The sequence below is a fragment of the Podarcis melisellensis genome (assembly GCF_964234715.1).
Source record: "Podarcis melisellensis genome assembly, chromosome: 15".
In the NCBI taxonomy this organism is placed as follows: Eukaryota; Metazoa; Chordata; class Lepidosauria; order Squamata; family Lacertidae; genus Podarcis; species Podarcis melisellensis.
The window spans coordinates 10081530-10098002 of NC_138532.1; the positions used below are offsets into that span (position 1 = coordinate 10081530).

General features: G+C 46.7%; 1 protein-coding gene across 1 annotated transcript; it reads left to right on the plus strand.

The window, feature by feature from the left end:
• Nucleotides 1-685: 685 nt before the first annotated feature.
• PGAM2 (phosphoglycerate mutase 2) lies at nt 686-8650 on the plus strand. The gene is made up of 3 exons (XM_081891163.1): nt 686-1178; nt 5235-5415; nt 8434-8650. The coding sequence occupies exons 1-3, from the start codon at nt 765-767 to the stop codon at nt 8601-8603; spliced, it is 765 nt and encodes a 254-aa protein (XP_081747289.1). The 5' UTR covers nt 686-764; the 3' UTR covers nt 8604-8650.
• The last annotated feature ends 7823 nt before the right edge of the window (nt 8651-16473 follow it).

Below are 16473 nucleotides of genomic sequence, written 5' to 3' on the forward strand. Positions count from 1 at the left end.
TGATTGGCCCTAGAACAATAGGATTCAGAATGCAGCAGTCTGATTGGCCCTAGATAGAACCACAGAATTCAGAATGCAACAGTCTCATTGGTCCTCGAACAATAGGATCCAGAATGCAGCAGTCTGATTGGTCCACAGGAGCCACCCAATCCAGCTCCGGGTGGAAGTGAATCCGCAACCTGATTGGCCTACAGGGGAATCCCGGAATTAGCCAATCATTTGGGGCCCATTGTGTAAATAATGTATATAAAGCAGACATCCTGGGGGAACTTCCATTCCTCCTCACCACTATGAGCTGAATAAAGAGCATGAAATCCACTCTCGACTCTGAGTATATTTCAGGGGTAAGTGGCAATTTGCAAAGGGGAGGTTGTGTTTTCCCTCTTGCTCTGTGGGGCTGAGGTTTTGCTTCCCGGTGTTCCTCATCTCCAAACACCCTCCTTTAGCAACAGGCCCCCAGGGAAAAGGTCACAGGCCTGCCAGGCTATTTCTATCCTAGGCTGGAGGGAGAAAGCTCCCTAATGCTATCTTTAGCTATTAGGCGTTAGCCAGAAAGGAACATGTGCACTCCGGGTTGTTGCGAATGGCTGCCTGCAGCTGTCATTCTGCCCGTAAAGGGGCACCGGTTGGCCGTGTGGGTTGAAATGGGTGGGTGGGGGAAGCTGTATAAATAGCGCCAGCCTAGCCATTCTGGGGCGTGGGTGGCTCCGGGCAGGGTTTTGAGCTTGACTTTCTGAGTGCAGCCTTCTTTTTCCACCAGAGCAATGCCAACCCACCGGCTGGTGATCGTGCGGCACGGCGAGAGCACCTGGAACCAGGAGAACCGTTTCTGCGGCTGGTTTGACGCTGAGCTGAGCGACAAGGGGAAGGAGGAAGCCCAGCGGGGGGCCAAGGCTGTCAAGGATGCGGGCTACGAGTTCGACATCTGCTACACCTCGGTGCTGAAGAGGGCCATCCGCACCCTCTGGTACATCTTGGATGGCACCGACCAGATGTGGCTGCCCGTGATTCGCACCTGGCGCCTGAATGAGCGCCACTACGGGGGCCTGACGGGCCTCAACAAGGCCGAGACCGCAGCCAAGCATGGAGAAGAGCAGGTCAAGATCTGGAGGCGCTCCTACGACATCCCGCCACCCCCCATGGATGAAAAACACGATTACTATCAAATCATCAGCAAGGTCAGTGCTGGGTATGAAACTCTGGCGAGAGAGAGAGAGAGAGAGCGCATACCCTACAACATTTCTCTGATGAAAATAGGGACATCCTATTCAATAATAATAATAAATAATAATAATAATAATATCCCACCCATCTGATTGGGTTGCCCCAGCCACTCTGGGGGGCTTCCAACATACCGGTATATAAAAACAGAATAAAACTTTAAACATTAAAAAAAACTTCCCTTTACAGTGCTACCTTCTGATGTATTCTAAAGGTTGTACAGTGGTACCTCGGGTTACATACACTTCAGGTTACAGACTCCGTAAACCCAGAAATAGTGCTTCAGGTTAAGAACTTTGCTTCAGGATGAGAACAGAAATCGTGCTCCGGTAGCACGGCGGCAGCAGGAGGCCCCATTAGCTAAAGTGGTGCTTCAGGTTAAGAACAGTTTCAGGTTAAGAACGGACCTCCAGAACGAATTAAGCACTTAACCCGAGGTACCACTGTATAGCTACTTATCTCCTTGGCTCATGGTTCTCATAACTCCATACCCTCCCAATATTTCTCTGATGAAAATAGGGACGTCCTAAGGAAAAGTGGGACATTCCAGGATAAAATCAGAAACCGGGACAGCTTCTGCAAATCCAGGGCTGTCCCTGGAAAATAGCGACACTTGGAAGATCTGAGAGAGCCAGTTTGGCATAGTGGTTAAGAGCATTCTGCAAGAATTTGGAAAACTCTGGTGCAAATCCCCATTCAGCCATGAAGCTCACTGGGCGATCTTGGGCCATCAGTCACTCTCTCCCAGCACAACCTACCTCTCAGGGTTGTTGTGAGAATAACATGGGGGGAGGTGCATGTTACCTTGAGCTCCTTGCAGGAAAGGAGGGATATAAATGTAATAAGCAGATGGAGGGGAACTGTTTTGCTGCAGATAGTCCAAAACCCTTGAGGACATCACATACACAGCCCAACAAGACAACGACAAAAATCCACCAACAGCATACAAATCAATATGGCTAACCTGATCCAAAACACCCATCCACCCCACTCAGACATGAAAACAAAGACCACCACAGCCAACCACAAATGAACAACCACACCCTAGGCCAACCCCAACCTCTCTTACCACCGAAGGAACACAAGCGAACAGCAAAGAACCTGCACAACCAACGCTGACACCAAACCCTACATATAGCAAGTGAAATAAAAACATCGCCACCATCTCCCCCCTCCACCTCTCTCCCCCTTTTCTTCCTAATGTCTCAACAAAAGAAAATGATTTGTAAAAAATGTTACATGGGGGGGGGGAAACATGAGAAAGAGAGATTGCACACTTTTGTAAATCAACAAAATCTTTAATAAAAAAACCAACCCCCCCCCAAAAAAACCATGGGGGTGCATGTTACTCTGAGCTCCTTGCAGGAAGGGTGGGATATAAATGTAATAAGCAGATGGAGGGGAACTGTTTTGCTGCAGATAGTCCAAAACCCTTGAGGACATGATGGGTGTTGATTTTTGCAGAGCAATGAAGGCAGAGCCCATAACACAGGCTTGGGGGAAACTGTGGCCTTCCAGATGTTAGTGCACTACAGCTTCCATCATCTCTGAGAAATGACCAGACTGACTAGGGCTGATGGGAGCTGGAGTCCAGCAACATCTGGAGGGCCACAGGTTCTCTACACCTGCTGTGAGAGGCTAATTTTTTTTTGCTTGCCTGTTGCGATAGGAGAAAATTGCCTTGCATTTTACTCAACATGCAGAAATGGTACATAAAAGTCATCATCAAAAGCATTGTCCTTTCATTTGTATAAAATAAAACTAGGCTCAAGGTGACACATACAATGGGGGGGAATACATAATTACAAATATAAACAATAAATAGGTAAAGGGTAAAGGGACCCCTGACCATTAGGTCCAGTCGCAGACAACTCTGGGGTTGCGGCGCTCATCTTGCATTATTGGCCGAGGGAGCTGGCGTACAGCTTCTGGGTCATGTGGCCAGCATGACTAAGCCACTTCTGGCGAACTAGAGCAGCGCACAGAAACGCCATTTACCTTCCCGCCGGAGCGGTACCTATTTATCTACTTGCACTTTGACGTGGCTTCGAACTGCTAGGTTGGCAGGAGGAGGGACCGAGCAACGGGAGCTCCCCCTGTTGCGGGGATTTGAACCGCTGACCTTCTGATCAGCAAGTCCTAGGCAATGTGGTTTAACCCACAGGGCCACCCGCATCCCAAAATAATAAATAACGTGCATCAAAAAGTACACAACAAAATCAACAAGTTTCCACATAAACTATAAATCATAAGATATTAAAATGTAGCTACAAAAAAATAACATTAATAACAGGAAGAAAAACGGCCAAGAAAAATCCAAAAACAATACCCTCGCTGGTGACCAATGGGATGGGATTATGTTGCAAGAAAGGCTGACGTGATGGCCTTTGTGGAACAGAGGGGGATCCTTTGGTTGGTGAGACGTCTTCTGTGGTTCTGCAGCTGAGATGTTCTGTCTGGCTAGGATACTCTGGTGAACCAGAGCAGCACACGGAAACGCCGTTTACCTTCCCACCAGAGTGGTACCTATTTATCTACTTGCACTTTGACATGCTTTTGAACTGCTAGGTTGGCAGGAGCAGGGACCGAGCAACAGGAGCTCACCCTGTCGCGGGGATTCGAACCCCCGACCTTCTGATCAGCAAGCCCTAGGCTCTCTGCTTTAACCCACAGCGCCACCCGCGTCCTTTTGCATACCATATATCCCTGCATAAAACCATTCAGTAATCTATTGTTACACCATCAAAACTTATTTACACTGTTGAAATTATCTTAATGCCACCCGCGTTTTTAAATGTAGTCTTCCCCCATATAATCAGTAAACATTTTCCAGTCTTCTTTAAACGTATGTTCTTCTTGTTCTTATTCTATATGTTAAATCTGCTAGCTGCGCCTGTTCCATCAGTTTAAGTTGCCATTGCACATGCTTTTCCAATGCACTTTGGTCACACCTACACCATACATTTAAAGCACATGACGTACCCCAAAGAAGTCTGCTGAGGGTGCTGGGAATTGTACCCTATGAGAGGTAAACTACTGTTCCCATTATTATTTGGGATAAGCCAAGTGCTGATGGGAGTTGGAGTCCACTCTGCTTTAATTCTGCAGGCTAGCCTTCAGCAAGATATCCATGGAAAACCACCAGCAGTGATCTGAAAGGCTTTCTTCATCCCCCTCCAGCAAATCTGCTAATTTTGTAACTATTAGGGTCTCCTTCCCAGTGGCATATCCCTTTCCTATTATTATTATTATTATTATTTTATTATTTATATACCACCCTATACCCAGAGGTCTCAGGGCGGTTCACAGAAAAGATCACAACATATATAATCAGAATAAAAACAACAACCCAGTAACAAACACACACCGCAGAAAAGAGCCACATTTTAAAAAGGTATAGGATGTCAAACAGATCAAAGGCCTGGTTAAAAAGGAACATTTTTACCTGGCACCTAAAGGTGTATTATGAACTTCCCTGGGGAGAGCATTCCACAGACGGGGAGCCACTGCAGAGAGGTTCCGTTCTTGTGTTGCCACCCTCCGGACCTCTCAAGGAGGAGGCACACGAAGGAGGGCCTCAGAAGATGATCTCATGGTCCGGGTAGGTTCATATGGAAAGAGGCAGTTCTTGAGGTATTAATGAAAACCTTCCTGATGTTGAGGAGCCTTATATCCCAGACCTCTATAGCCTTTACTTTTAACTGGTCTGAGAGTCACCTCTGATAACTGGGAACTATATACTGGTTCTTTTGAAGGCTCCTAAAGCAGTTTAAAGAGAGAGCCATTGACAATGTAGTCAAGCCCAGAATTGCTTTCCAGCCCTGTGCCAGATTTCTGAGCACCTAAAGCTGGGATGGACCACAATGGGCAGAGACTACAGGCTAACAAGAATGCTCTTTGTGCTCCTGCCAACCAGTTGGTCCACCTAAAAACTCCTGGGGTTGGGCCAGATCTCTTAAGCCTCTCTCCTCTAGTCCAGAATTTACCATTGTTTTCCCCACTGCACCATCCAGGCACGGCGCTATGCTGGTTTGAAGGCGGGGGATCTTCCTTCTTGCGAGAGCCTCAAGGACACCATTGCCCGTGCCCTGCCCTTCTGGAACGACGAGATTGCGCCCCAGATCAAAGCTGGCAAGAGGGTGCTTATTGCTGCCCATGGCAACAGCCTTCGGGGAATTGTCAAGCACTTGGAAGGTAAGGGGCTATCTTGCATCACCTGTCAGCCTGCATCTCATGTATACCTGCGTTTTCCCATCTTCTCTATCTCATAACTTGCACAGGGCATTGTTGCTCAGTTGTGGGCAAAAGGCCACCTCCATTCATTTGGATTTTAGCTTTTACATAAATACTGCAACTGATTGGGGTAATGTACAGGTTTTAAGCCTTGGGGGGGGTGAGGTTCAGCTTTATTTTTAAAAGTCAAGTTTTCAGTCCTCAGCTATAAATCTCAGGGGCCAGAGAAGGCTCTGAGCAGGATTTCCAGTTATTTGGGAAAGAGTTTTGGTAATCTGCAATATTACCCACCCTCTACTTTGGCTGGCCAGAAGGAGAAAAACTTATGCAAAATTGGCATTTTTTTTGCAAATTATAAAGGTATATCGTTTACAAAGCTCTTGCTCTCACAGAATTTGAGTTAGCCTGGTGCTGAATTGTGGTCGTAGTCTTTTTTTTTTTTAAAAAAATGTAAACCTGCCCTGGAGAATATGGTTTGGGCTTGAGCACAAAGCTCATTCATTATAAGGAAGCAGGGGATTCTGTGAAGGTGCTAAGAACATAGGAAACTTCTTTATACCGAGCTAGGCCATTGGTCCATATAGCTCAATATTGTGGACACCGATTGGCCCTGGCTCTCCAGGGTTTCAGATGGGCGCTTTCCCATCTCTGCCTGGAAATGAACTGAACTGCGGATCTTCCTCATGCAAGATGGAGGGTCAGCTTTCAGCTCCTCCGCTGCTGCAGTGCAGTATTGCCAACCCTGGTCCTAGCAGCGTTTTGCCCTTGCAACTCCACAGTCCGATCTAGCAGGGATGCTCGTGGGGTATTTGTGAGGCCAGGGTACCAGAGAAGACGCCTGGGGCCATCATGAAAAACCTGTATCGCTTTACAGGTGACCTTTAGTGGGGCAGAGTGCCAGCTCCCTGGCTTCTGAGCTATGTGCTCTATATCCTTCCCACTTTAACCTGCATGGTTTCAGTGCCTCCTTGGGAAAAAAACCCCACACTCTCTCCCGGAAGCATTGCAGAGAAGCACGCAGCATCCTTTGCCAATTTCATTGATTCAGAAGTGATGGTTCTGCACACATGATTTAGTATTTCAGGGTCAGCGGGCCTGGGTTGCTCCTGACCAACCCTATATCCTCAAGCAGCTGATAAAAAGAGCTCCGTGCTCTGCAACTCTGCAGCCTGCTTGAAGGTTGTGTTGCTATTTCCAGTCCGGAGTTGCGTTACAAGATTTGAGGTTGGCAGAGGTCATGTTCCCAGGCTTGGCTACTGCCATCTCCATCTCAGGCCCCGCTGGTAGCCTCATCGTCGAACATCTCTGCCCCGAGATTCTGTTTCCCTGACCTCTGTGAATGTGCCCTGTCCCAAAAGGGCACAGGCATACCAAGGAGGCTGCTTACAATTCTAGAGGAAGAGCGGGCAGCATATATTATAGGTCACGCAAGCTGGCACTAGCACCTTTGAGCTTCCCTGATGTCCTTTGCTGGTAGCTGCTGAGACTGCTGGTTTGGGAAGCTTCGTATCTTAGGCATTTCCTTGGAGACAGCAATATGCTGCTTGGGTTGGCTGCAGAGAGTCAGTATGTTGCTTGGGGATGTTTCATTTTGAGCGCAGCACGGAACACATCTCGCTAGACAATTATCTATGTGGATTTTTTTAAAAAAAGAAAATTAAGCAACAGGGGTTACCGTATTTTTCTCTCTATAACACGCACCCGACCATAGCACGCACGTAGTTTTTAGAGGAGGAAAATCCATAGGCATGCCACCCGTAGGCATTCCCTCCATAACTCGCCCAGACATTTCCCCTTACTTTCTAGGAGGAAAAAAAGTGAGTGTTATGGTGCAAAAAATACGGTAATACTTTCCAGAGGAGCAGCTTTTTCAGGATGTTGCAGCAAAGATAACAATCTGGGGTGGCTTTCATGCTAAACCATGATCCAACACTACTACTACTACTACTACTATTATTATTATTATTATTATTATTATTATTTCTTATTTATACCCCACCCATTTGGCTGGGGGAAACCAACAGAATATTTTGTTGGCGGCTCCCAACAGAATATTAAAACTATGATAAAGCAACAAACATTTAAAAACTTCCCTAAACAGAGCTGCCTTCAGATGTCTTCTAAAAGTCAGATAGTTGTTTATTTCCTTGTCATCTGATGGGGGGGGGCATTCCACACGGCGGATGCCACTACCGAGAAGGCCCTCTGCCTGTTTCTCTGTAACCTCACTTCTCACGGTGAGGGAACCGCCAGAAAGCCCTTGGAGCTGAACGATGGGGGTGGAAACAAAAAAGATCCTTCCAGTAGCACCTTAAAGACCAACTAAGTTAGTTCTTGGTATGAGCTTTCGTGTGCATCCTTCAGGTATACTGGGCCAAGGCTTTAAGAGTTAGCACTAACACTTTGAAATGTGCTTGGAAATATACTGGGAGCCAATGTAGGTCTTTCAGGACCGATGTTCTGTGGTCACTGTGAGCAAACTTCAGGCTTCCATGCTTCCCCTCCCCTCTCCTCTTGGACGCTGCAAGGAGAACGCTAGAAACATGGTGACACAGAAGAAGAACAGTTTCTGTGTGTCCAGACCAGGCATACTTTTTATGTTTGAGGACTGAGCTCTTTCACTACAAATTTATTATTATTATTATTATTATTTATACCCCACCCATCTGGCTGGGTTTCCCCAGCCACTCTGGGCAGCTTCCAACAAAATATTAAAATACAATAGTAAACATTAAAAAAAATACAGTAGTTAAACATTAAAAGCTTCCCTAAATAGGGCTGTTTGTTTAGGTATTAGAGCCAAGTGCTGGCTCCTTTTGGCCCCTTCTAGCTCTCCTAGGCAGATGTATTGTCGCTTGAGATGGGTGACTGGCCGCCTGTATGTGTGGTTGTTAGTTGCAAGACACTATCTCTGACAATTGCAGCGCTTTGACAATGCACAGAGGGGGACCGTCTGACCTTGTCTGGTTCACCACATAGGTATGTCTGATGCGGCGATTATGGAGCTCAACCTCCCGACTGGGATTCCCATTGTGTATGAGTTAGACGACAACCTGAAACCTACGAAGCCCATGCAGTTCCTGGGTGATGAAGAGACCGTGCGAAAGGCCATGGAGGCTGTGGCAGCCCAGGGCAAAGTCAAAAAGTGAGAGGAAGCAAGAAGAGGCACTGGTGAAATAAACATTTGAAAACCCCACTTGCGTGAGTGTGAGATCTGTCAGTCTGAGAGTTCTGCCCAGCAAGAACAGAGGGAAGAGTACAGTTGGTTTTGAAAATAGGAACATTCATTCCCTTAATTATGGCTGAATCCACAATAGGGCCTATTGGTGCTGTTGGGGCATTGCTCTTCCACAATCAGCTGGGTGCAGAATGAAAAGCACATAATATAGTGCTATATTATCCAGAAATTACCTTCCTCTTGACCAACATCCTTTTGTAGTGTGTATTCACAAGTAAGTTCTGTTTGATGAAGCCTTTAACCAAAGGCATTCTGCATCTAGGTCCTGCCTTCATTTTTGTTTGCTGTTCAGTGGGGCTGGAGGGATTATTAATTCTTTGTCCCTTAATTAGCTACCTTCTGTTCCCCTGCCCCTATGAATTGGATCTCATAGTTCTCAGCAGTAGAAAACATGCTTTGCAGGCAGAAAGTCCTGGGTTCAATTTCCAGCATCTGCAAACGGGGCTATGAAAGACTCCTGTCTGAAACACTGGAAAGGTGCTGCCAGTCTATGTTGATAATGCCAAGATAGATTGGCAAATAATTTGACTCTGTATAAGGAGCATATTTGCCCTGCCTCACCTTCTTCTTTTTCCCATGGACTTCCTTAGATTTTGAAATTGCACTCAGCAATTAGCTGTGAACAGCTCCTTCACTAAGGGCTTTATCCACATTTCCTCTTGTTCCATTGCTTTCCATCAGGGAAAACCACTCTTTAGTGCTCAATTGGCACAAAGGGCAACCCCTGTTTTCTCCGACGTTTTCTCCGATTTAGCACTAAAGAGCAGGTTTTCCCTGGGAAAGGAGTGGGGCAAGGGGAAAACTTCTTGGACCCATGCTTTCTAGCCACAGGACAAGTGTGGACAAGCCCAAAGCATTTGATTTGGACTGGCTCTTTTGACCAAATCAGGCCACCTCCAGTTAGTGAGGCTTTGGAAACTGGGCATTCCAAGAACAATTATTGCTCTGGCATTTCAGTAGGTTGGAAACTTATTCCAGAGCGCCGCCACCTCAGAGGAATGCCTCTTTCTTTGCTGCCATTGTTTCCCCAGTTTAAATCTGTTGACAGTAATCATAGCTTTCTAGTGTGTTTGTCTGGTTGAATAATCACCTTAACGCGCCAGCTTTTGTGAGTCACTGAAACAATGGCTGATAGATCCCTCAGAAAAGCTTATGTGGAAATTAATAATTCCACCCCCCCTTTGCAGCAGGAGTGTGGGTGGTGCTTTGCTTTGGTGGTTATAAGGTCATACTAAATATACCCTGCTTGGTAAGGAATAAGAATGCGCCTCAGTAACTGAGGAAGCAGTCTTTCAGTATGTAAATGAAGGGCCTTAATTCACCAGGGCTACACCTTAAGAACAGAAGAAAAGTACATTTCGGAGCACAATTCAAAGTGTTGGTGCTGACCTTTAAAGCCCTAAACGCCCTTTGTCCAGTATACCTGAAGGAACGTCTCCACCCCCATTGTTCTGCCCGGACACTGAGGTCTAGTGCCAAGGGCCTTCTGGCGGTTCCCTCACTGCGAGAAGCCAAGTTACAGGGAACCAGGCAGAGGGCCTTCTCGGTAGTGGCACCCGCCCTGTGGAACACTCTCCCACCAGATGTCAAAGAGAAGAACAACTACCAGACTTTTAGAAGACATCTGAAGGCAGCCCTGTTTAGGGTAGCTTTTTATGTTTAACAGACCACTGTACAGTGGTACTTCAGGTTAAGTACTTAATTCGTTCCGGAGGTCCGTTCTTAACCTGAAACTGTTCTTAACCTGAAGCACCACTTTAGCTAATGGGGCCTCCCACTGCTGCTGTGCCGCCAGAGCACGATTTCTGTTCTCATCCTGAAGCAAAGTTCTTAACCCGAGGTAATATTTCTGGGTTAGCAGAGTCTGTAACCTGAAGCGTATGTAACCTGAGGTACTACTGTATTTTAATACTTTGCTGAAAGCCACCCAGAGTGACTTGGGAAACCCAGCCAGATGAGCGGGGTATAAATAATAATAATATATTATTATTAATTATTATTATTATTATTATTATTATTATTATTATTATTATTATGGCTAGATCAGGCCAAAGGCTTATGCTAGTCCAGCATCCTTTTCTGATGCTGACCAGCCATATGCCTCTGGGAAGCTTGCAAGCTGGACCTGAGTGCAACAACACTCTCTGCCCACCGATGCTCCTTAGCAACAGGTATTGCTAAGGAGTTATAACAATAATAACCGGTAGCCATGAATAGCCTTATGAGACTTCCTTTAAATCAAGCAAGGCTCAAGGGGAGCCGCTTCAATATTGGCTAAAATGGTCTCCAGTAATTGCTTGCAGTCCCATCACAGTCCTTTTTCTATCCTCCTTGTCAAGCATAAAGTGCAAATTCTTACCACTGGCCACACAATTCTGTCCCTCCCTCCACCTGCTTTGCCTCCTACATCTTTAATGTGGGGAGGGGGGGAGTCAAGTCTGTGGGATCAACTTTATTCCCCCACCTGGAAATACTAAGGACCACCAGCAGAAGCCAAGTGCAGAATAATGGCTTAGAAATGGGGCTAGACAAGGAAAAGGGCTCCTCTGAGTGCAGGGATTTGCTTTTAGTGTTTATTTTTATTTGTTCAACAAAATGGCTATGCCGTTTCGTTAAAAAAACACCCAACAACTTCTAAGTGACTAACATAAAAATGGTATAAAACATTGATTGGAAATAACAATGAAAACAAGCTTCAAGATTATAAAATATAAGTAAAAATGAACAGCTTTTAAAAATAAATGCACATGCTAAAATTGCACATTTGGGTAGGCTTGCCTAAATAAAATAGGGTTGAAGCCAACTAACATTTACTCAGAGCAGACCTGCTGAAATTAATGGTCTTAACGAAGACAATGTTTGCTCATTTCAGCGGATTTAGTCTGAGTAAAACTGAGTTGAATGCTATCCTATATCTATCCATTTCAATGGGCCTGCTTTCTGAGTAGGACAAGCATTGGATAAAACCCATAGTGTTTAGCAGGTGTCAAAAATGACAACAAAGGGGCCTGCCTAATCTCAAACAGGCAGGGAGTTCCAGAGGAGAAGTGTTGCCACACTGAAAGATCAGTTTGTCCCAGTTCTGTCACATGAAAAACCATTCTTGTTTTTGACCCCAAACTTTCTTCATTTCAGCTGCCAAACGGGATGGTCTGGGGGGAATTGTTGCTACTGTTAAACAATATGGAGTCAGCAGTTATTGGTAATCTACTGCAAATCCCCAGGGATTTTCCAGTAGATCTGGATCGATCAATCTTTCTGGAGGAGGGCTTGGTTGCCTACTGACCAGTACTCTAAAGAGCACACCTGGTTGGCAGGTAAGGGCATTCTGATGCCTAAAGCAGAGCAGCAAATTCAAACACACATAGTCCAGGTGGTTAGTACCACTGAACATGCACAGAAGTGGCGCCATCTTCTTTCGGGGACACTGAACATAATGTGCACTACTATGCTGCCTGCCTTGTCTTCCCACAGGGGTGAAAAATTCACCACCCAAAGAACTGAAGCAGATCTGAAAGTGAATATTTGCTATGGAGCATTTTATGCACGCACCTGGGGTGGGGGGAGGGCAGGAAGAGAAAGGAGCTGCTGCTGCTGCTGTCATTCCTCAGCATCTGCTGTCTGAGGCAGCCTCCTCACTTTGCCTGATGGTAGAGCCGGCCCAGTATAGGGCAACATGTTTTTGCAGGTCCCACTTTAGTATGTTAGAAAGCTTTGGTTTTTAAAGCGGTGGCTTTCCATTTTCTTAACCCAATACAGCAGATTAATTATTCCCCAGAATGTCCCATACTTTATGTAACAAGTCAGAAATGTGTAGCATCTTTTTAAAATTCATGGCCCCAGCAAAACACAAAATGCATGTTTTCTGCATCAATTAATGAATTAATACCCAACACCTTCACAAGCCTATTCCCTAAAGGAGTTTCCCCCTGCAAGCCACATTTATCTCAGGAGGAAATGTTGCAAATGAAGCTAATTTGCATACCAGTGCTTCTTTTGCTTAATTTATTCTTTTTCTTCAGCTAACTGGAGAGTGATGAATTAGCCCTTGGGAATCCTTCTCAGGTCTTCATATGGTTTATGAGATTTTAACAGGTGTTGTTCTCATGTTTTTGAGCAGATGTTTATACCCATGAGGGCTAGGAACTTAGCTGTTTTAAAAAGGAGCCCCTGTGATCTCAGAAGACACAACTTTATACTCAAAATCTGTTTCTGTGCTGCTGCCCAATGGAATTTGGAGGGGGGGCAACAGTATGTGGAGCCAGGATCAACAGTAAGGTAAAGGGACCCCTGACCATTAGGTCCAGTCATGGCCGACTCTGTGGTTGCGGCGCTTATCTCGCTTTACTGGCCGAGGGAGCCGGCGTACAGCTTCCGGGTCATGTGGCCAGCAGGACTAAGCCACTTCTGGTGAACCAGAGCAGCGCACGGAAATGCCGTTTACCTTCCCGCCGGAGCGGTACCTATTTATCTACTTGCACTTTGACGTGCTTTCGAACTGCTAGGTTGGCAGGAGCATGGACCGAGCAATTGGAGCTCTCCCTGTCATGGGGATTCGAACCGCCGATCTTTTGATCAGCAAGGCCTAGGCTCTGTGGTTTAACCCACGGCGCAACCCACGTCCCTTGGGATCAACAGTAAGGCAGGGTAAAAACCAATGATAGCCAGAGCTAATTAATCCTTTGGTCCCCACCTTCCTCCCTGCTGAATTATACAAAGACTGGGATTAAGGGGGAGGAAGAGGCTTCCTGAGGACAAAATGAGCTTCGCTGGGATGTGCACCATTTGCCCTAATGCACCAGCCTCCCCTGAGTTGTGTGGTCTTGTTGTTTTATTGGAGCAATTTGTTTTGAATCACTGTCAGGGGTGCCAACTTGAATAAAATATTGGGGGGGCAGGTGTGTGGTGCACACACATCATTCGAATTGCATTGTTCATTGACTTGGAGTAGGCATAGGCAAACTCCAGATGTTTTGGGACTACAGTTCCCATCATCCATGACCACTGGTCCTGTTAGCTAGGGATGATGGGAGTTGTAGTCCCAAAACATCTGGAGGGCCGAGTTTGCCTGTGCCTGACTTGGAGAGGGCCACCAAATACTTTATTGGGAGAGGGTGAAGACCCCTTAGTCCCTAGGAGCTGGCACCTATGATCACTGTTGCTTTTTCAGTGCTTCCTAATTCCCTGAGTGGACGCGGGTGGCACTGTGGGTTAAACAACAGAGCCTAGGGCTTGCCGATCAGAAGGTCGGCGGTTTGAATCCCTGCGATGGGGTGAGCTCCCATTGCTTGGTCCCTGCTCCTGCCAACCTAGCAGTTCGAAAACACGTCAAAGTGAAGTAGATAAATAGGTACCGCTCTGGTGGGAGGGTAAACGGCGTTTCCGTGCACTGCTCTGGTTTGCCAGAAGGGGCTTACCGGAACCTGTATGCTGGCTCCCTCGGCCAATAAAGCGAGATGAGCGCCGCAACCCCAGAGTTGGTCACGACTGGACCTAATGGTCAGGGGTCCCTTTACTAATTCCCTGAGCAGTGAGCAGTCCGGGGAAAGCACTAAGCCAATGCCAGTACAGTGGTACCTCTGGTTAAGAACTTAATTCGTTCTGGAGGTCTGTTCCTAACCTGAAACTGTTCTTAATCTGAAGCACCACTTTAGCTAACAGGGCCTCCTGAGTGGCCTGCATTCCTTCCACTGGGGAGGCCGAGGCAGATTTCCACTTGGTTCTCCCGACAGTCACTTGTCCAGACTCAGACCTGCTCAGCTTCAGACAACACACAAGCCAAGCACTGTGAACAAGCCCACTACCCAGGCAGATAGCATAGCCTCTAATATCCCAAAGAGCCACTGAAACTTAAGGCGCTTCATTAGCATTCAGCTCACAGCTCTTCCCCACTCTTTTTTTTTTGTCGCACAAATTCCAGCTGCCAGAATCTCCTCATTGCCATCTCTCTCCTCCCCCAGCTCCACTGAGTATTAACATTCCAAGAACTCATTCCAGAGCCGAGGAGAAGGGATTATGTATGTACTATTGTTGTCCTTGCTCACTTATCAAGTTGTCCAGGCTAAACTGTAGAGATTGAGCCTATTAATGCAGATCAAAGCAACCTTACTCACATTATAAGAGTGTCTGTAGCATCTTCTGTAACCTAGAACAGAGCTTCTCAAACTCTCTACCTACAGGGCTGAAAGTTATTGAGGCCCGCCAGTCACAAAATGGATGTTCAGACCTGTCAAAAAAGGATGGTCAGTGGAGGCACAGATTGACATAATCATCCATCAACTACTGACCTGGTTTTCTACTGGTGATATTCTTTGCTGCCATTATTACTGGCTGTTCCTCATCACTGCTACCTGCCACCTGCTTGCCAGGTAGACAGTAAACGAGCAAGAAAGCAGCATCAGCACCTGCTGGTCCTGTTTCTCACCACCACTGTTGTCTGGGCCAGACCAGAGGCAGGTGAAACCAGCAAGCAGGTTGCAGTGGTGAAAAGAGGAAGCAGGTGCAAGAGGCTTTTGCCTGTGGGTCTCCTAGTGGGTTGTGGAGCCTCAGCAGATACCCTGCCTCAATCCTAGGATGCCCTTTGCTTCTCCAGTGATAATTTGCCCTGTTACAGTGGTACCTCTAGTTACGAACTTAATTCGTTCCGGAGGTCTGTTGTTAACCTGAAACTGTTCTTAACTCGAGGTGTGCTTTCGCTAGTGGGGCCTCTTGCTGCCGCTGCGCTGCCAGCACATGATTTCCGTTCTCATCCTGGGGCAAAGTTCTCAACTCGAGGTAACTCTTCCAGGTTAGCTGAGTTTGCAACCTGAAGCGTTTGTAACCTGAGGCGTTTGTAACTCGAAGTACCACTGTACTTCCATTCCCCTGCATGCCTTAAAGGTAAAGGGACCCCTGACCATTAGGTCCACTCGTGGCCGACTCTGGGGTTGTGGCACTCATCTCGCTTTATTGGCCGAGGGAGCCAGTGTACAGCTTCCGGGTCATGTGGCCAGCATGACTAAGCCGCTTCTGGCGAACCAGAGCAGAGAACGCAAACGCCGTTTACCTTCCCGCCAGAGTGGTACCTATTTATCTACTTGCACTTTGACGTGCTTTCGAACTGCTAGGTTGGCAGGAGCAGGGACCGAGCAACAGGAGCTCACCCCGTCGTGGGGATTCGAACCGCCAACCTTCTGATCGGCAATATTTTCCAATTGCACCCAGTGAGAATGAACTGTGTACAGTTGCACAAATGTACTGCAGCCTACCATCAAACAGGGGTTTTCCCACCCTGGAATTGGGAACCAGAGAGGTCTGTATCCTTTACTGTACAATACAGGATTGAATACCTACTGACTTCTAGACTCACTGACTCCTAGACTCCCTGAAATCAATGGACATAAGCTAGCCACATCTCTTAATTTAAAGGGGTCTCCTCTGAATGTGACTGGCATTGGATACTACCCATAATGCCACCAAAAAAGCTTTGCAATGTCTCTTTAAGAAAATAAGGAGAGGGGCTTACCATCCCATTACTGGCAGACTCATTCCTCGCCCCAGAAAGACAGCAGGATGGATTCCTTTATGGTCTATGATCTGGAATTTTTGGATACTTTTTACTGGCTCTGAATGTGCAGAGCTGTTGGCGCTCCGTCAAGCACAAATTACTGGCAGAAGCACTCTCTAAAAGTAGCCATTTGGCGCTGCAGGGAAAGGCAGCGGGAGAAGGATTCAGTGAGCGCAGCATGATGAGGCTTCATTTATGATGCCTCTGAGTGGGAAGAAGCAGATCCCAGTAGGTG